The 21,068-nt window shown below is 36.9% G+C and overlaps 1 protein-coding gene across 1 annotated transcript; it reads left to right on the top strand.

Moving 5' to 3' along the window:
• The first annotated feature begins 1,323 nt into the window (after positions 1–1,323).
• Positions 1,324–20,742, top strand: LOC143848139 (uncharacterized). Its single transcript, XM_077356979.1, has 5 exons — positions 1,324–1,781; positions 3,535–3,632; positions 3,769–3,834; positions 3,947–4,803; positions 20,526–20,742. The coding sequence occupies exons 1-5, from the start codon at positions 1,405–1,407 to the stop codon at positions 20,535–20,537; spliced, it is 1,410 nt and encodes a 469-aa protein (XP_077213094.1). The 5' UTR covers positions 1,324–1,404; the 3' UTR covers positions 20,538–20,742.
• Positions 20,743–21,068: the final 326 nt, after the last annotated feature.

Raw genomic sequence — 21,068 nt, forward strand, 5'->3', positions numbered from 1 at the left:
AAGGTGGCCTTATTAAATACAATGAGGCCCACCTTCCTTGAAAGATTTACACCATTCAATTGTTCAGCCCCTCCAAGGGTGTGGAGAGAGTGATGCTCGGCCCCACCAAGGTTGAGAGAGAGAGAGAGAGAGAGAGAGAGAGAGAGAGAGAGAGAGATGTGATGGTCTTTTACTCGGCCACGTCGTCATTGTTGATGAAGTTCCTCCAAGGCCTTACGGGGTCAAGTTTTGTTCTTCGAGAAACCTATTCCAGGAAACCAATCTAAGCATGGATCTCGTACGGGGGATAAACTTGGAAGGAGATAATTTAGAAAATCAAGTTTAATCCTAATTAGGCAAACTCCTAACTAAGAAAGACTCCTGATTAGGGAAGATTACTAAAGTTGGTTTCTTTCAATGTAAAATGGGCATAAATCAACTTTTTGGACAACATTTTCATTGAAAATAGGCATAAAATTTATCTTACAGCCCATTTTACATCACAAAAAAAATAAAAAAATAGAGCTTAAAGGAATCTATCTCTAATATGTAATATAAATAGCAGGCCAACTCCGAGGCACGCACTTTTGACTCTCATATTATAAGCTCCTCGTCTTATCATAGAGCTCGTATTGTTGCTGCCTCTGACTAGAGCATCGGAGAGTCCCTCGAAGTCCACTTCGGTCACTTCCCAATCATGTTTTGGTGTCTGTAGGTCATCCTTCCGGAGTATTTCAGCAGTGACGAGGTTTTTTTTTGGGGTATTTTCCATTTCTCAATACGGTGGGTACAAGATCAATGGTTTGGATTTCACATGCATTCATGTGTTCCCAAAAATTGATCTTTAGTATACTGGGATAACATGTTATCAGCACAACCATATTTTGATATTTGCACAAACCCAGCTGTCTTTTCTTCTTTAATTGGCTCGTGAGTGCTTTTTTGTGAAATGCAATAAGCTTTTGACAGTTTTTTTCTAATTCTAATACTAAGGCCTGTTTGTTTTAGATATGACAAATGATTGTCGAGTCCCCAACCGATTATTGGTCTCAAGTTTAGTGCAATTTTCAGTCCAATAATGGGTTGGGAACTCCACAATCGGTTGTCATAATCTAAAACAAACATGGCCTAAAAGAAAAGAAAGGATGGGTTTGTGCAAATATTAAAATATGGTTGTGCTGATATCATTTCCTAAGATATATTCCCCACTTTTTTTACTTAAGAGTTAGAATAGGCTCCCCTCTACTCCCGTCTTGTGTAAACTATTAGCCATAAATACACTAGAGGGGCTGTCCCTATAAAAAAGAGGGGCAAATATTTCACTCCCCGTCTACTAGTTGAAGTATAGACACCTATGATGCAGCATTCATTCTTCGTAAAACCCTAATCACCCCCAAAACCCTAACTCTCTCCCGCTCTTCAACCATGGCGTTATCTTCCCTCCGTCTTCGCCGAGGCCTCGTTCTCTCGTCCTCTCTCCTTAAACATCGCCCTTTCTCTCCAATCTCATCCTCATCTTCTCCTATACACCACTTTCTTCCATCTTCTACGAATTCTAGAAACCCTAATCCCAATTTACCATCACATTTCATGATTCCCTCAGCCTCCTTTCGATCTTCTTCTCTGTCTTTTGCGATGTCTCGATCGAATGATGACGAGAAGATATCGCCCGACGCTATACTCTTCGAGGGCTGCGACTACAATCACTGGCTCATCACCATGGAATTCCCAAAAGATCCCAAGCCCACTCCTGAAGAGATGGTTGAGACCTACGTTCAAACCCTAGCCAAGGTCGTTGGGAGGTATTGATTGCTTCTTTAATTTTTTGTTTTTTTAATCTTTTTTTTTTCAATTTGGGTTTGGGAAATGCTATTAGCACAACCATATTTTGATATTTTCACTAACCCATCTTGTTTTTTAGCATTTAAAGAGATATCAAAGGTTATTGCAGTTCCCAAAAAATCTCTCACAGGCAAATTTATAAAGAAAAGACGAGATGGGTTTGTGCAGTTATTAAAAAATAGTTGTTCTGATTTCATTTCCCTTTGGCTTATCCTGGATAAGTTTTGTTTTTTGTTTTTTTATGATTCGGAGTAGATTTCTTTTTTCTTTTTCTTTTTTCCTGATGATTGCCAACTGTCCAAAAAATTGTGATTGCAGTTCAGCGTGGTGCATTTATGTTGATAGTATTTTGTCTGATTTCTAGTCAATTCATTGTGATTTTATTGTGCTACTTGTTGGATTGGGTAATGTCTTTCGATCTTTTGTATGTGGTTATGATGGTCTGATTGTTGGATCGGTCTATTACGATTCTGGCGTTGTGTGGGGAGTTTGATCCGAGAGTTCATTTTCTTTCTGTTGGTTGTGTGGCATATACGCGGAAAGTAGTTGAATAAGTTGCTATCAGGGAGGAGACAACCTCATAGAGTAGTGGTAGGAACTTACCCCGGATTTGCCTGGAACTTACCTCAAAGAAATAGTGGTAAGTAGTGTTTGGTTGTCAACCTCGTAGAGGGGTTCTCATTACCAATAGAGAGTGACGAGTGAGAGCGAGAGCGAGAGAGAGGTGAGAGAGAAGGAGAGAAAGAGAGAGACATCATTCCCTATAAATCCAAGCCAAATTTGACCCTTTTTTGTGGATTTTGGCTTGGATATCTTAGAGAGGGGACAAGGGTGAAACATCATCAGACATGCAATTATTAGCCAGGAGATATCCCTGGGAGTCTCCTAGGTTGTCAATTCTATATTGGCAACCAAACAAAAGGTTTTGCTGATGTGGCACCCAAATGCCCAGCAAAACCCCTAAGCCCTGCTTTTGTGCATCCAAACTTCTAATTTAGTTTTTATTTAAGACTTATGTCTCTGGATTTCATTAAACAGTTGTTCTTCGAGGTTCTTGTATATGCTTTAGTTTGAAGCTTTGCTGGTTAGTTGGGCATAACTTTTTGGCTCTCTGCTAATTGAGTTTTGGTTTCAGGATTATTCTTGTTGAATTCTGATAATTGATTTTTGATTTAGGCATTTTTTGTTGTTAATGGGTGTTTGCATTTGTCATGTATTCTTCCTAGATTCTGAAAATTCAGCCCTGATTTTAGGAAGATGCTAGTTGAGCTCCATTTTTCACAAGATTATTAGGTTTGGGTGATTGCATCTGTTCATGTTGGATGTTTGGCCAAAGTTCTCTTCATTTCTGTTTCTTTGCACATTTGCATCTTAAATTCTCCCCTATGGGGAGAAAAAGCACATTTAGCTCATGGTTTTGAACTTTTGATACTACCTACTTCATTTTGGGCACTACGTGTGTAGTTTGATACTTTGATTTTGGCTTCAGTAACTTGTCCAATTTTTTACTCTGGATGCCTATCATTTGTATGGCTATTAGATTCAGGTTGCTCTAATATTTTGGGTTCAAACACTAGCAATGATTAGGCTGTTTACGGACATTTCTCTGTTTAACTGTGTTGTGAATCTGTGCCCTGGCTGTAATTTTCTATCTAATTTATTTTGACATCTTAAAAATAAACAAGGGACTAATTTATGTAACATTGATGTCAGTGTTGAGGAGGCAAAGAATAGAATGTATGCTTGTAGTACAACGACTTACGTAGGATTTCAGGCTGTAATGACTGAGGAGATGTCTGAGAAGTTCCGAGGTTAGTTTTTGATGTTTGAGGTTTTCTGTTAATGACAAGGTTTCATGCAGAATTAATCTGCTCCACCCATGCAGGTATTGTATAAAATATGTTTTTCGATTTTGATGAGTATGTTTCCTACATTTTCTCTCAACAGGTTTGCCCGGGGTTGTGTTTATTTTACCTGATTCATATATTGACCCTGTTAACAAAGAGTATGGAGGTTTGTATCTTCTTATACATTCTTATTATTCTTGTAATTATTGAAGCCTTATACAACGATCAAGCTGAATTAGACTTTCCATATTTTTACACTTTCTTTGTTGTATGGTCAGGTGATAAATATATCAATGGGACTATCATTCCAAGGCCTCCTCCAGTCCAGTATGGGAGGGAACAACGGAGTCGGAATTATGATCGTCCGAGGTACGACAGGCAGAGAGAGCCGATGTCGATGCAACAGGGGAACCAGCCATATGATCGGCGAAGAGACCCTATGCCGATGCAGCAGGGGAACCCTCCATATGATCGGCAAAGAGACCCTATGCCAATGCAGCAGGGGAACCCTCCATATGATCGACAAAGGGACCCTATGCCGATGCAGCAGGGTAACCCACCTTATGATCGCCAGAGCCCTATGCAAGGAGATGGACGGAACTATTCACCACAACAAAACTATAGTCCGGGTGGGCAAGGTGATGGGAGGGGTTATGGTCCACCACCTGGTAGGGATTATTATGGCCAAGGAGAAAGAAGAGATTATGGGCAAATGGGTGGAAGGGACTATGCTCAAGGAGAACGAAAAGATCCGATGCCAATGGGTGGAAGGGACTATGCTCAAGGAGAACGAAAAGATCCGATGCCAATGGGTGGTAGCGACTATAATACCCCTGGAGGAAGAGATGGCTATCAGTTTGATAGGAGAGACCCGATGCCCTCATATCAGAGGGAATACAACCAAGGTGACAGGGGAAATTATGTTCCTCAAGAGCGCCGGGATTTCTCGCAAGTAGAGCGAAGGGATTATGGTCCTCCGGTCAGCGGAGATTATAGGCAAGGAGTGGGTTCTGGTTATGGCCAAAGCTATAATGGACCTGGAAATGGGCAAAGGTTCTCACCAGAAGAGCAGCGGGGTGGCATGCAAGGAGAAGAAAGAGGTTTTTCTCCTTCAGGACAAACAGGGGCTGGCCAGGTATGATTTTTGTCTTCCTATTTTGCGATGTTAGGTCGTCGATTGATATGTAACAGTGTTCCAAAGATATAATAAATTATAGAATACAGCAGTGTATGTCGTTAGATGCTTCTATCAGTGCTTTTCTTCTTTGGAAGGTGATATATTGTCTGAGAAGCTTTCATTAGTGATTGATGTCTTTCATTCTGAATAATCATTATGAGATATTTCGATGGATTCTAGTTTATAGAGATTTTATCAATATAATGTTACTTGATCGTAGGCACTCAGTTATGTTTTTGCTGTGATGAGATTACCCTTATGCAGGGGCCGTCGATTTCTTTCCATTCATTAGGAATGAATTCCCATCCTTAATGTGATTCCTTGTGTCCATTTATCCCTCTGACAAAACTTGGTCATTTGAGATGACGCCCCTTGCTTTATATTAAGAACAGGGATTGGCGCTTAAATTATTTCTTTTAAATATGTTGCTTTGTTACCCCTGCCTACCTGCCTTCCCCAAAAGATCTTTTCGATGTAATTATGCAAATACGCAGATTATTACATGAGCAGGCTCAAAAGGCTCCACATCACTTTGTTGAGTTGATGTGTTTTATGTAAAGCAGCCGAGAAACCCATTGATCATCTCCTTCTATGCTGTCCTTTATCTTTCAATTTATGGATGGAAATCATCATGAGCTTTGGATTTGCATGGGTTTTCCACCGATCCATAAAAAATACGATATTACATTGAGTCGAAGCCCCTTTGGAAAGTTACGCCATGCATTATGGAACCTTATTCCCGATGCTATTACATGGCATATATGGCAAGAGAGGAATCACAGAATATTCGACAGAAAAGTCAAAAGCTTCGACAGAATAACGACATAAATCAAGGTAGACTTGGTAGATTGGGCTAAATCAGTGCACGTGGCAACCCTATACTCGATGGCGGAGATATTGTATCATTGTGCGCAATCATTTGTGAAAGGGAAATTAAAAACTACGCTTCTTCCTATGAAAAACCCTACCTACCGATTGTTTGAAACATAATTTTGATGGTAGGGGCGTAGGGCAAGAGGAAAACCCGGTCCCGTAGGGATAGGTGGGCTAATCCGTGATTTAGACCGTAGGACGTTATTATGGTTCGATCAACATGTAAATCAAATGAGGAGGTGGGTAAATCCCTGCTATGGGGTTTAAATTGGTTCAAGGCGAATCTGTCCAATCCTTTTGAAGTGGAAGGTGACTCATCAAAAGTCATAACATGGACAAAGGAGCCCGGCTCTTGGCCCGTGGAAATTTGCGAACAAAATTCCGAAGGTATGAAATTGTTGTATGGATATTCGCCCTCAGTTCACTCACATACTCAGATCAGCTAACGAGAAAGCGGATAAGCTCGCTAAGGGGGTGGAAAAATGGGAGATAGAAATCATAATTATGAATTTGGGTAGCGCTTAGAATGCCTCATGGGGAACCAGGTTAGGCAGTACATTTTTTGTAACGAAGTCGGATGACAACTTGTTGCTCACTTCATCACTCACCTGTATTTACCTTAGTAATCTAATAAAAGTTACCTTTTCTCAATAAAACATGCGTGTACGATGATTGGAACTGATCATGATGTGTGCACAACTGTGGATGGGCCATGGATCCTAGTTTCCAAATGGTCAAATTGACCGTTCAGAAAAGTGGCTTTAATTGGGCAAAATCCATTAATCAAATGGTAAGATTATGCAATTGGCACAACTTTGAGCACATGATAGACCTGTAGTGGGTGGTTGGAGAGACCCTAAGCAGCATTTGTCATTAGAGAGTGGCCCCATACAAATTTTTTTCTAGTGGGATGTTCTATCCAACCTCCCATGCAATTTGTGAGAGATCCTAACTTTTGTGGCAACGTTGTGTAACAAGTTTGTTTGTAATCCTCACTGTAACGTTACAGATGGTTTGAAGTAGTGTCTGACCTAGGGTGTACCCGGTCATGAGTTTGGTGGTGGGGTGTGAACATGGAAAAAGGTAAATTATTTGATCTGGCCATCTTGGATTCAACGGTTGAACATTTGTTGATGTAATGACCTGGCCCTACCAATGGTGAGGAAAATTAATAGTTTTAATGTAAATCTTGGCCGCAGATCCCCGATTGAAGATCAACGGGTTAGATCTTTGATTGGAGCCTTTTGGACCGTTGGATCGATTATCAGTTCCCTCGGACCGTCGATCAAGTTTGAATGGAAGACATATCACGTCATTTGAGTATCTATCCTCCTTGAACTTCAACAGATCAAAAAATTTCAGGAAATAGACGGCTCATAATGTATTCCCGTCATTTTATTTATAGCTTGATTTTAGGGCATTAAATCTTGCCCATTTGACTTGATTTTAGACTTATTGGATGGGTTTTTCGATTATCTATCCAATGGGCCCAAGATTATTCAATTTGGACGCGATTTGGCTAAGTTATGGGCCTTTTTCTGTTAAGGTGGGGCCTTATGGCGGGATTTGTCCTATTCGGCCACCTAATGTTTTAAAAAAAAAATCACATATTAATTTTTTTTTGTAATTGATTTTTTTTTGTAATTGCTTTATTTAATAGGGATAGAATTAAAGAGACCTAAATAAAAAGGGACACCTACTATTTCTTTTAGGATTAAAATAGGAATCATACATTAAATCAAAGAAAAAAGGAAATCTGAACACAATCGCTTCTCCCCACTCACACACATACTGTGTGCACGCGAAACCGAGAGAGAGACCGAGAATGAGAAGAGAAAGAAAAGAAAAAGAGAAGAAATGAAGAAAAAGCAAAGAAGGGAAAGAGAGAAACTGGAGTTTGTACATCGATTCATTTACTCTTTCAAGTGCCCAAATTTGATTTTTCTTTGTATTTTTCATGAAAAGTTCAATATGTTCTCTCATTCTTGGTTAATTAATTAGAGTTTTATGAATTTCTTAAAGAAAGATTGTTTTCTTTCGATCAAGAAACGACTTTTGATTTTTTTTTTTACGGTTTTGATGTAAAAATCTTTAGTGTTAGAGAGTTGCTTTTGGGCAAACTATGCCATGCGTGTGGTTTGGATGGAGTTTTGTCAATGTTTTTGTTAAAAATGAGCATCTAAAAGTGGTAATTTTTTTGAAATATCAATAGCTCATTATATAAATATGTAACATGTTTTTTTTCGAAGAAATATGATGTATGTATGTTTATAGTTTTAGTCCGTTTTTTCAACAAAATCAGCACAAAACAGTGTGTTTTATGGGCTATTTTGTGAAGGACTTTAATTGCACATGTCGCACAGTGTGAGGAAGTCATTTTCCATAAGTTAGACTATGTAATTAATGTACCAGTAAATATTTAATATGCTGATTTCTCAATATTAAATGATATTGAGGGCTGTGTTGAGAGGATTCTCTCATGTACGTAGAATGTTATATATACATGTGATACTGTGTGGAAAATAGATTATGTATAGGCTATATGTACGTGTTTTGAAGACTGTTTTAATCAAAATCAGCATCGATAAAGGGTTGAAAATCATTTTAAATTTGTCTTTAAAAAGAAGGAGATTCGTGGTAATGAAACTATATGCTAAATAAATTATTTTGTGTAAAAATCGATTTTCATGAGTGAAGCTTTATTCTCATCTAGAGTCTTTGGAAAACTTATACGAAAGTGATTATATTTCTATGCTTTGATGGATTTATAATAAAAAAAAAAAAAAAAAATACGATATAACTACGAAAGGTGAATTCTAGGGGAAACAAATTTACTTTGAGTTTTACACTGAAGTAACTTATGATAACGTATAGCAAGAGAGAACGGATAGGTTGAAAAAGAACGAATTTAGTTAAAGAGGAATTTAAAGCACTTGGCTAAATTAATTGAAACCCTTGACATGTAATAAATTATAGGTTTAAATTCTGAGTGATACATAGAGCTTATTACTTCATCTCTCTACGCTAAAAAAATTGCAGGCAAGTGATAGTTGACTCATTTTATAAAGACATTTTAATGGCATGATATTATAATTTTGCAACATGCATGCCTTTTGTCGTTCATGTTTTAGAGTTGCAAAAAAATAAAGTTTGAAAAGAAAATTATTTGATTGTTTTTTGTTTTAGGCCGCATGTATATAGTATATACTGATGTCCTTCGGTATTACTTTGGTAATACTATGGCCTATATATAATACATAGTACATATATAGTAAAAATTCCGAATGCGACAGTGTGATGTAATAAAAATAATAATACGACACTGTATATACATATGAAGCTGTTGTATTTGAGACGGTACATACAAGATTTTTGTGGATTATGCTATCTATTTTACCTTTCATCCATGCATGTTGGTTGTTATTCGATACATTCTTGCCATAATTTTATGATATCTTTTCCTTTCATATATTTATGTCTTTTTGATTTCATTTATGATCTCTTAGCGTTTCTCATATTCTCCATCATCCTTGTTTACCTATCTGTTTTATTTATGAAACTTTATTATAATACAATCTTTATTGAAATAATATTTATTTTGTAAGTCTACTATGTAATCTTGCTCAATTTATACTGATTCAGTTATCACCCACAGGTTTTGTAGGTACATGTGATGACATGATGACATGAACATAAATAAGGGAGCTAAAGAGATCGATGAAAGCGTGTTTAGTCGTGTGGCCTTGTCAGGCGAAGTGCCTTTACTTCGTGAGTTGTATTGGGTTTCTGTTTGAGTCCGGTTGTTTCTCTTTTGGTGCAGGGATTCAGATTTTGAGATTTTGAAAAAAAAAGAAAAAAATTTGTCTAAAATTTTGCCCCAAATCAAGGTCGTTACATGATGTGTAAAAACCAGGCAATGAGCACAGAGGAAACAATACAATAAATTCGTGTGCCGGTCGGGCACATGATTTAGTTGTGTTATAAGAACCACGTAAATAACTTATGTGCACTGGGGATGCCTGGATCGACATGTGAGGTGGTTTATCTAGCAAAGTTATGAGAAGTGACGACCTGGATTTGGGGCCGATTTTTAGACATTTTTTTTTCCAAAATTCCAAAATCTGAATTGCTACTCCAAAAGGGAAACAAGCAAATTAAAAAATAAACCCAATACAACTCACAAATAAAGGTATTTTGCTCGACAAGGCCACATGGCCAATCAATCTTTCCTCGATCCCTTTAGCTCCCTTATTTGTGTTCTTGACATCATATCATCACTTGTACCTACAAAACTTGTGGGTAGTAACTGGATCCGTATATACTGAGCCAGATCACATAGTAAACTCACAAAATAAATAGCATTTCAATAAGATTGTATTCTAATAAAGTTCCATATACAAAACAGATAGGTAACTAAGGATGACGAAGAATATGCGAAACGCTAAGAGAACATATATGATATAAAAAAAACATAGGAATATGAAAATGATATCATAGGATCATGGCATGAATGTAACGAACAACAACCAATATGTATAGATGAAAAGTAAAAGAGACAAAACATGATTCACAAAAATCTAATCTTATGTACTATCTCAAAGACAAAGCTTCATATGTATATAGAATGTTGTATTATTATTTTTATTGCATCATACACCGTCGCATGCGGAAGTTTACTATATATATACTCTAAATATATATATATATATATATATATATATATATATATATATATATCAAATAATTTTCTTTTCAAATTTTATTTTTTGCAACTTTAAAACATGAACGACGAAAGGCATGCATGATTGCATGTTGCAAAATTATAATATCAAACTATTAAAATGCCTTTATAAAATGAGTCAACTATCACTGGCCTGGAATTTTTAAAGCTTAGAGGGATGGAGTATGAAGTTCTGTGTCACTCAGTATTTAAACATGTAATTTATTACATGTCAGGGGTATCAATTAATTTAGCCAAGTGCTTTAAATTCCTCTTTGACTAAATTTGTTCTTTTCAACCTATCTATTCTCTCGTGCTATACGTTATATTAAGCTACTACCGTGTAAAACTCTAATAAATCCTTTCCCCCCAGAATTCTCCTTTCATAGTTATATTGTATTTATTATATATACTTTTATTATAAACCCATCAAAGCATAGAAATATAATCACTTTCGTTTAAGTTTTTCAAAGACTCTAAATGAGAATAAAACTTCACTTATGAAGATTGATTTTTACACAAAACAATTTATGTAGCATATAATTCCATTATCGCGAATCTCCTTCCTTTTAAAGACAAATTTAAAACGATTTTTAGCCCTTTATCGATGCTGATTTTGATTAAAAATAGCTGTAAAAGCACGTCTATATAGCTTATACATTATCTATTTTCCACTTAGTATCGCATGCATATATTACATACTACGTACATGAGTTAATTCTCTCAAAACAGCGCTCAATATCATTTAATATTGTGGATTTCTCAAGAAATTAGCACGTTAAATATTCACTCACGCCTTAATTATATAGTATAACTTATGAAAAATGACTTGCTCACATTATATGACATGTGCAATTAAAGTCCTCAAAATAGCCCACAAAACACACTTTTTGTGCTGATTTTGTTTAAAAAACACATTAAAACTATAATTAATATACATAACACCATATTCCTTCATGAAAAACATGTTGCATAATTTATGTGATAATGAGCTATTGATATTTCGAAAAAATAAAAACCTTTAGGTGCTGATTTTTAATGAAAATATTGACAAAAGTACATCTAAACCAGACACATGACATAGTTTGCCTAAAAACAACTCTGTAACACTTATAATATGGTTTTTACATCAAAACCGTAGAAAAGAAATCTCAAAACCCTTTTCTTGATCAAAAGAAAACAATATTTCTTTAAGAAATTTATAAAACCCTAATTATTTAACCAAGAACATGGGAACATGTTGAAATTTTCATGAAAAATATTAAGAAAAATCAAATTTGGGCACTGACTTGATAGAGGAAATGAATTGATGCACAAACCCTAGCTTCTCTTTTTTTCTTCTTTTTTCTTCTTATTTTCTTCTATTTTTCTTTCTTCTCTCATTCTCTGATTCTCGCATTCTCGGCCTCTCTCAGTTTCGCGTGTGCACAGTGCGTGCGTGAATCGGAAGAAGTGATTGTGTTCAAATTTTATTTTTTCTTTTATTTAATGTATGATTCATATTTTAATCCTAAAAGGAATGGTAAGTGTCCATTTTTATTCAAGTCTCTTTAATTCTATCCCTATTAAATAAAGCAATTAAAAAAATGGAACTAATATGTGATTTTTTTAAAACTTACGTGGCTCAATATGACAAATTCCGTCATAAGGCCCCACTATAACAAAAAAGGCCCATAACTTCCTAAAATCGCATCCAAATTGAGTAATCTTGGGCCCATTTTATAGATAAACGAGCGCAAAACCTATCTAATGAGCTCAAAATCAAGTCAAATGAACAATATTTGATACCCTAAAATCAAGATATAAATAAAATCAAGCCCAAAATCAAGTCAAACGAATATACTATGAGCTGTCTATTTCCCGAAATTTCTTGATCCCTTGAAGTTCAAAGGGGATCGATATTCAAATAAATAAAGCAATTAAAAAAATGAAACTAATATGTGATTTTTTTTTTAAACATTATGTAGCTTAATATGACAAATTCCGTCATAAGGCCCCACTCTAACAAAAAAGGCTCATAACTTCCCCAAATCGCATCCAAATTGAGTAATCTTGGGCCTTTTTTATAGATAAGCGCAAAACCTATCCAATAAGCCCAAAATCAAGTCAAATGAACAATATTTGATACCCTAAAATCAAGCTATAAATAAAATCAATCCCAAAATAAAGTCAAACGAATATACTATGAGCTGTCTATTTCCCGAAATTTCTTGATCCCTTGAAGTTCAAGGGGGATTGATATTCAAATGACATGATACGTCATCAATTCAAGCTTGATGTACGATCTGAGGGATCTAGTAATCGATTCGACGGTCCGAGGGATCGGGTAATCGATTCAACGGTCCGGAAGGCTCAAATCGAAGATCTAAACCGGTTAATCTTCGATCAGGATCTGCGGCCCAGATTTACATTAAAATTTTTAATTTTCCTCACCATTGGTGGGGACGAGTCATTATAGCTGATCTTCTCTTATTCCATCTGTGGGGTTCGAGAATTGGATCAATGATCTTTGTGAGATAGCGCTGAATCTTGATGATCAAGCACGAGGATTTCCTCGCATGAGGTACTTAGCATCTCATGTTAGTACAACACTTTCTATAACTCCTTGCAAGTCCATTTCAAGAAATTAGATATTTTGTAAAAGAAAATCCTTCTAATTTGCTTTGAATGGGTATATTATTAAGGATCGTCGAAGGAATAGAAGGAAGTTGGTAAGCTCTTGTATAGCACTTTGGCAAGTTCGAAGAATTATTACTTTCTTCTTGGTTTTTTTCTTCGGGGGGATTGTGTATATTTGGGAAACTTGGGTATTCTACAAGGTTATTTAAAACCTTACATATTTAAACTTCCCTTTTGTTAGTAAATACTTTATAATGGAAGTTTTTTTATAGCAATTAAATATCATATAAACTATGTTTCATGGATGGCGGGTACCGGTGTCGGAATCCGACCCAAGAACTAAATGTTGGATTTGGTAAGCCTAAAAAAAGGATATGTGGATCCATCCTTATATTTTATTTAGTTCTCTTTTACATAATAATATGGCTTTAACAAGTAATAGATTGGGAGTTTTAATAGGTTAAATAGAGTGTTTATTTCCTTGTAAAAAGACTTTTTCTGGTAGGTAAGCTGGGATCGAACCTGTGACCTCGAGGTTGAGATAAAACTTACTATTATGATGGATAAAGTCATAAAACACAGGATATGCGCTTATAAATTTGTGGTTCTAGTATTTAGAAATAAAACATATAAAAACTATCTAGACGTGTCGTAGTGAATACTGAACTATTGGAATCCAGCACATGTTCTACATGGGCACTTCGCCCATTCAGAAGAATCCATGTACAAATCTTATAAATCATAAATGTAATTTCCCTTGTAGCTATTGAATGCCTTATAAATGTAAATTTCTTTATTAATATTAAATGCTCCGCCATTAAAAAAATAGATATTAAATGCTTGGTATAACAGTCTACTCTATTGAAGGAATGTATATATTATTATACCTTATATTATAATAAAAAGGGCGGCCCAGTGCACGAGGCTCCCGCCATTGCGTGGTCTGGGGAGGGCTAGATGTTACCCCTGCTTTGCAGAGAGGCTGTTTCAATGACTCGAAAGAGTGACCACCAGGTCACAATGGAGCAACCTTACCGTTGCGCCAAGGCTCGCCCTCTATACCTTTTGGAAAGGGAAGGACGAAGATAAGCAGATCCATCATTTCATCAATTGGAAAGAGGGTTGTAGATCAAAAGGAAGTGGAGCCTTGAGATTTGGATCTTGGACTTTGGAATTATTGATAAAGCACTCTAGCGTCCGTTCACTTGCTTCACTTAACTGGGAAAGGAAATGGAAATGACATGGAAAATGGAAAGGAAATGGGAAGGGAAACCTGTGAGATGGGTATTCAGTTGTCACAGAATAGAGAAAATAAACAGAAAATAGAAATGATGCATTTAATTGGATAGAAATAAACAAAAAATAGAAATGATGCGTTTAGATGGATAGAAAATAAACAGAAATGTTACCTACTTAACCTCAACCATCATGTGGAGCCCACATGTGGCTATCTAGGCGTCTAATATGGGGCACACATATAATAGAAACCTCAATGTTCGCAAAATAAGTAGGTCCACTATATATAGTACAACTAATATTTTTAAGTGCAAGAAGTACAACAACAAAAATGGAAAAAAAGAAGAAAAACCAATGCCAGCTAATCATGGTAGAAGCTTTGTTGCATGTTTAGATAGGTTACACACTTCTGCATGAAGTGAATCTACTATGTGCTGACCCATGTATGTCGCATGCGGGTTGCATGTTAATTGATTGTCCGCATTGGGCATTTAATCCTCGGACAAGTGACGAAGATAGAACCTGCCCCGAAAGGACATAGTCATGATGAAAGTGCTCCTCATGAGGAGACGAATCAACAATCTTGTGAGGATGAGCCCGATGAAACTGTTCTTGTCGGGGATCATGTGAGGACATTTTGTGTGACCCAGTGCTGGGTAACTCAGCTCATTAAAAGTCGAACTCCCAAAACCGTCATGTATTCCCCCAGTCAGGATCGCTAGGAGATTGAAGCCATCATTGTTTTTATTGGTAGCTTCTCGATGTGTCTTGTTTTATAGTGATGTATATAGATTGGTTCTCTTACGTGTCTCATTTCTAGAGAATTTTATGCAGCAAAATAGGGGTTATATTTTAATTTGACAGTACATATTATTTTCGAGGAGATGTACTGACAGAAATGATCTGTCAGAGCTAATGGCATTTGTTGAAATGCTTAGGTGGCGAGGAACACCATCAATGGAACCTAATTTTGCCCATAACAGAGTTTATGTACTATAGTTTCATTACCCATGAAACCATTCACGGCCACCCCTTTCCCCACCTCTTAGACCGTACTGTATGCTTTGTCCTAAAAAACCCGGTGTCGATGCTTTCATCCACTACATCGAGGTGGGTACATTAAGAGATGTTCGATAAATTGTGACTAGGTATTGAGAGGAACGAAATGGTCATTCATCAGCTTCGAGGAGATCACTTCTACAACATGGGGGTTCTAGTGACCACGTTCTTTTGATATGATTGTTCAGGATTGGAGCTGTTCACCATTAGCACGCGTGAGAGTTACCAGAGATTAATACCTTATGGAGCCTTAAGATATTGACATTTGGTCGACAGAGATACGTCATGGATTTCATTGGAGATACCTTGTTCCTAGGCGATGACATTTTCTGATTGAGTGTTCGTGGTGGGATGCGGTGCACCTACGACGGCTTCGCGAGGATATGTTTCAACCTAAGACAGATTTTTACTCGGCGGATACGAGTTCTTCCCACATCGGGGAATTGATCTGATACAAATATCATCTTAGTTATTGGTTTTTTTTTTCTATGGGACTGTTTGACATGTGTTATTTTCTTTGTAGATTTGTATGATTTATTAACATTTTTATTTGGCCTAAATGTGGACAATGTCCACACCAGCATATGACCCACCTTACCCCCTTTCCATGGCCCACTTATCCCTTCAAACCCATCTTTTATAACCTTTTGGACTTGTCCCACTTATAACTTATTTTATATTAGTTAGACGGACCCACTAAAGGTCTTTTTAATGCTTTTCTTTTAACCTATTGGTCAATATAGGGTCCCACCACTTAAATAGCTCGATCCCTTTATATAAATACACCTACGCCCTTCTCTTCTCCCCCTTTCATCTCTCCTCTATTGCTCATTCTCCATTTTTTCTCCTTACATCATACATTCATTTTCCTCCCCTTTCCAATTTACCCTTCGCAGTTGGTTTTATAAACCGTCCCTTTTTTCTTCCTACATGCATATCTCCCCCTTTCTCTTCACTCTATCCGGGTGGGTTTATAAACCGTTCCCTTTTTCTTTCTTATCTTCTCTCCCCATATCTTCTTTCCCCCTTTTCTCAATCTTGATATGTTCTGAATCTTTATCTTTTCTTGATTTTGATCTTTTTTGCATCTTGACCTTCCTTACTCTTCCCAATCTTGATCGTTTGTTTTTCTTGATCTCTCTGACCTTATCCTTCTTGATTTTGATTTTTGATTTTTTTATTTCCCATTGGCTTAGCTAAGATCAACGCTTCTTTCCCTCTTTCTAACTTTCTCTCTTTCTCCACTTGGCCATTACCTGCAGCAAACGATCAAGGCCCAAAGCCCAACATGTCACTTGCAGCTACATATCGTTTCCTATTTAATTTAGCAGCCTCACCCCATTTTCCCAACCCCCTAAGCCTTTCCTTCAGATTTACACCTTTCTTTTCCCAAGTCACACTTATACTTCACCCTTAATACCCTTTCCAAATCATATTATCACCCATTGTTTTCTTATTTCTATTCATTTGGGTCATAGTTATGTAGACTTTTATACATCTGATTGTTATTATGACAATTTTTTAGTTAAGATCTGATTTTATTTCCTATTAGTTGTTTTTCTTTTGGACTTATTGTACGAGACTTGCCTGGGTTATTTAATTTATGTTTGATGAATGAAATCCAATCTTTAAAATTTCTTCGAGAACCTTGGCTAATTTGATTATTAGGGATTTGCTAGCGTCCATCATGAAAGGCATTTCGCGGATGGTCTGTTGCATGTCAGAGCAGCCACCTCGTGAATGAGGACAAAATCTATTGAAAAGTGAGCCTGTGTGGCTGTTCTCACATGCAACAGACCATCCGCGAAATGCCTTCTGCGATGGACGCTAGCAAATCTCTGATTATTATGACCTGTTTATGATTTTGGAATGCACATTGCTGTTTTAAAACTTCTTCCTAAATTTCCCACGAAATAATATGTAACCCCGGGTTTGCACGAGTTTAGGAGTGACATAGGAGGGGTATTACAGAGTTTCTTGCCCGGGAATTGATGCACATGGACGGTAGGGTAAGCAATTAGCGTAGGGTATAATTTACAACCAATAATAATTAATTGTAAGCGCTTAGACAGTTATTGGAAAGGGTTTCTGAAAGTCTTAAGGGTTGGGGCTAAGTTATAAATTTTGTTTCATTTGCTGTTTCGTTTTGGCGACCGGGACGGAAGTTTTCGTTCTGCTACAACGAGGGCATTTTTTTTAATAGTTAAAAATATGAAAAAAAATCCAAAAACTAGAAATTGTTAGAAAAATATAAGAAACAATTAAATGAACAAAATATGTAAAAGATCCAACATTTACTTAAAGGAAAATCATTATCATTTGATATGTATGTGTTGACTAGTTCCTGACAAGATGAAAATTTTTAAGAGAGCAAATTATGAGATTTTTTTACCGGATTTTTGGGATTTAATAATGTTAGGACATGATAGAATTTATGAATTTTTAAAATTGGAAAAATATCCCATCGTTTGGAAGTTAAGATTTTGATCCGACCCATTTTTTTCGAATTTTGTACTAGAACTAGAAAGTTAACTTTTTATCCTTTAGATTTGGGTCTTGAAAGTTGAAACTATATTTAGTAGATCCAAATTAGGGGTATTCCCTTGTTTACATGTAAATCTTAAGTAGACATTTACTTAAATGACTTTAACTGTAAATACTAAGAAGAAAAAGGAAGGAAAAAAGAAAACCATGAAAAGGAAGCAAAAAGAGATGAAAAAGAAGAAGAAGAGGGATTGCTGGACAACACAGGGCACTCCACCTGTTTTGTCCAAAATTCCGGATTGCGACGAAATTCTGGCCGGAACGAAAAATATGGTCTTTCCGTTCGGGATTTCGAACCGGAACCGGAATCCTGCTCCATTCCGGCCGGAACGGAACGGATTTTATAACTAAGGCTGGGGTGATTGGCTACTGGTTTTAGGTGCTAGGACAGTTCACGGAATGAACTTTCAGAGGGGATTTTAATAACAGGCAGGGATAGGGTGTTTTGGTGAGATTTAGGGGTATAGTGGTCAAGGGTTTGATGATTAGGTACATTGCAAATGGGATTGTGATGACAGGAAGGTAACCTGAAACTGGGAGGGAGGGTTCAGAGACTGACAGCTGAATTTGTTTCGGAACTGTTGCAAGGTAACATGGGTGCTTGGGGTCTGTTGATAGTCAAGGGTTTGATGATTAGGTACATTGCAAATAGGATTGTGATGGCAGGAAGGTATCCTAAAACTGGGAGGGTTCAGAGTCTGACAGCTGAATTTGTTTCGGAACTGCTGCAAGGCGACATGGATGCTTGGGTTCTTGGTGTGACGAGGAGTTGGAATGGGATTTTTGGGCAATTACATGGTACAGGTTGTATGGGTGTGGTAGCAAGTTTACTAGGATAGGTGATTGGTGCTGAAGTATAACAGGTTGAAGGGGAAAAGATGGATGAAGGTCGTGGGTGACGTGGTAAAGCTTGGGCAGGCGCAACCCGAGGGAAGCAGGTGGTGGTGGTGGGATGGCAGTCGTAGATGCAGGGTTATGGAAATGAAATAAATAAATAAAAATAGGGAAGAGAAGAAAAATGAGAAGGTTGCCATTCAAAAAAAATGACCGGGAATAGAAAATGACCGGGAATCATACCAAAGATCTCCTAAGTATTACATCATAGGATCTAAGGCATCACACCTTGGGCACCAAAGGCATCGAACCAATGGCTACATCACGAGTATCACACCCATGTCTAAGAAGAATGGAAGTCACATTCCACTATAGAGCAAAAGCTTCGAAATCTTTATTCTCATTCCATGTTCCAATTATAACCAAAAGGCCTACAATATATAGAGTGAGATAATCCCAAGAAAATTAGGAATGAACTCTTCTTGTTAACCAACTTTTATTAGTAGTCTTTCTAATTAAACCAATTACTAACTCTCCCAATTTAAAAAAAAAAAAATGAAAGATCGTACTTAAAACTAGGACTACTACTATTATTTCAAAAAAGAAAAAGAAAAAAGGACTACTATCTCTTTCTAAAATAATATTGATTGAAATACAAAAGGCACTCTGCGTGCATCCATAGGGATTAGTCCCGCCCTAAAATGGCGTTGGGATACCCTATGTCATTAAAAAAAAAAAGTCACTTAAGACTCTTATCACTTACTGAAAAAGGCATAAACTACACAATTTAAAAACTTTGACCAAACTCTAAAATAAACTCCAACTTTAACGAAAACCCTATGAAAAATAGTCGATTACAAAGTGGACCCCGTTAGGCCTCGCAAAAATGCTGAAGGGATTTAAATTCCCACATGGACCTGTTTGACTATGTCATCTGTCCATAATACCCCTCAGTTGTTCAAAAGAATTAAATTGGGCTTTCTTCTTGATGGCCCCATATCCATCTAAATATTTCTAAAGCTTTCAAGGATGATTTACTTGATGGCCTTTGGTCATGTATAGCTTCCATCACTCCTTACTAGACTACTTTTAAGAGTGATCTTGGGGGGGTAATATTTGTGGATTTAGTGGATGGGAATTCTTTGAATGTAACTGCTTGGGTTAGACAAGTGATACAAGCAAGAGCAGATGAAGAATTTTAATGTGATGAAGTGAAAAATTCAATTTGTGGAACTATTTTTATTTTTGCCTCTGCTTTGGAATTTCATTCTGACTTTTATATTTTGTGATCTAATATGCTTAGGGCCGTAAATAGCTTATTCTATACTTTCTTATTACTCTCATCTTCCCCTGTAGTCTGAGCTATTTTAGCTTATCACATCTATCCACTTGCAAGATTGTTTTGTTTAACTACCTATTAGAGTCAATCTTTTATATAAAACCACATGATGAAGATTACCCCCCAACAACAACCATTTAGGGTCGTTTTGGTTGCACCGAAAATTGGATTTTTATGGGAAAATCAAAGAAAGGATATATTTTCCTTTTCCTGGTATTGTTTCACTGTTTGAATTTTCCTCTCAAATCAAGAGGAAACGAAAATTAATAGGAATGTATTTTCCTTCTGTTAAGTTACATCCAAAAGGACCCTTGGTCATTCTCCATTCTACCTGTGAATCTGTGTTTTTCTGGGTTTTCAGTGGATATGATTGTTCTAGTTTCTTGCATGCTGATTGTCCTATATATTCCCAATTCCTGTGCGTACATGAGCTCTTGTAACAATTTTATTATGCAGGGGCAAAATTGAGCTTCCATGCTGACTAGAGGAAGAATACACTCAGAAAAAAAGTGGAGCCTAGCAGTGCAGTGGGTCTGAAGCAATTCAGTCATACTTGTTTGATAAAATTTTTAGCGTTGGAGACGGGTGTAGCCTCTAATTAGTTGTCATGGGTGTGAAAACTATAGAACTGGACATGTTTTATTTTAATTTATTTTTACTGCTTCCAGGGACACTTTGGAGAAACTGATGCTTTCACTTCCTTTTTCTAGGGCTGCAACTCGGGTCGGGTTGAGGCCAACCCTAACCCAACCCGAGATAGCATTTCCTCAACCCTAACCCGACCCAACCCACCCCTCATGCTATATGTGCCTCCCGCCCCTGGGTTGAGGCCAACCCTAACCCAACCTGAGATAGCATTTCCTCAAATCGAATCGGGTTGGGTTCGGGTTCATGTAGGGCCAAACAGATTAATACAAAATAAAAAAACATAATCCTAAGAAAATCATGTTAAAAATAGAGGATGGAGGTCGGGTTTGAGTCAGGTTGGGTTGCTAAGGC

Source organism: Tasmannia lanceolata, unplaced genomic scaffold (genome assembly GCF_043159265.1).
Source record: "Tasmannia lanceolata isolate RefF3 unplaced genomic scaffold, GAP_Taslan_0.1 ptg000016l, whole genome shotgun sequence".
NCBI lineage: Eukaryota > Viridiplantae > Streptophyta > Magnoliopsida > Canellales > Winteraceae > Tasmannia > Tasmannia lanceolata.

Bases quoted from the DNA above. Each gene is read 5' to 3' on its own strand.
- LOC143848139 (XM_077356979.1), top strand. From the start codon at position 1,405: ATGGCGTTATCTTCCCTCCGTCTTCGCCGAGGCCTCGTTCTCTCGTCC. The intron at 1,782-3,534 runs GTATTGATTGCT...CATTGATGTCAG, and splicing joins CTAGCCAAGGTCGTTGGGAG to TGTTGAGGAGGCAAAGAATA. The intron at 3,633-3,768 runs GTTAGTTTTTGA...TTCTCTCAACAG, and splicing joins GATGTCTGAGAAGTTCCGAG to GTTTGCCCGGGGTTGTGTTT.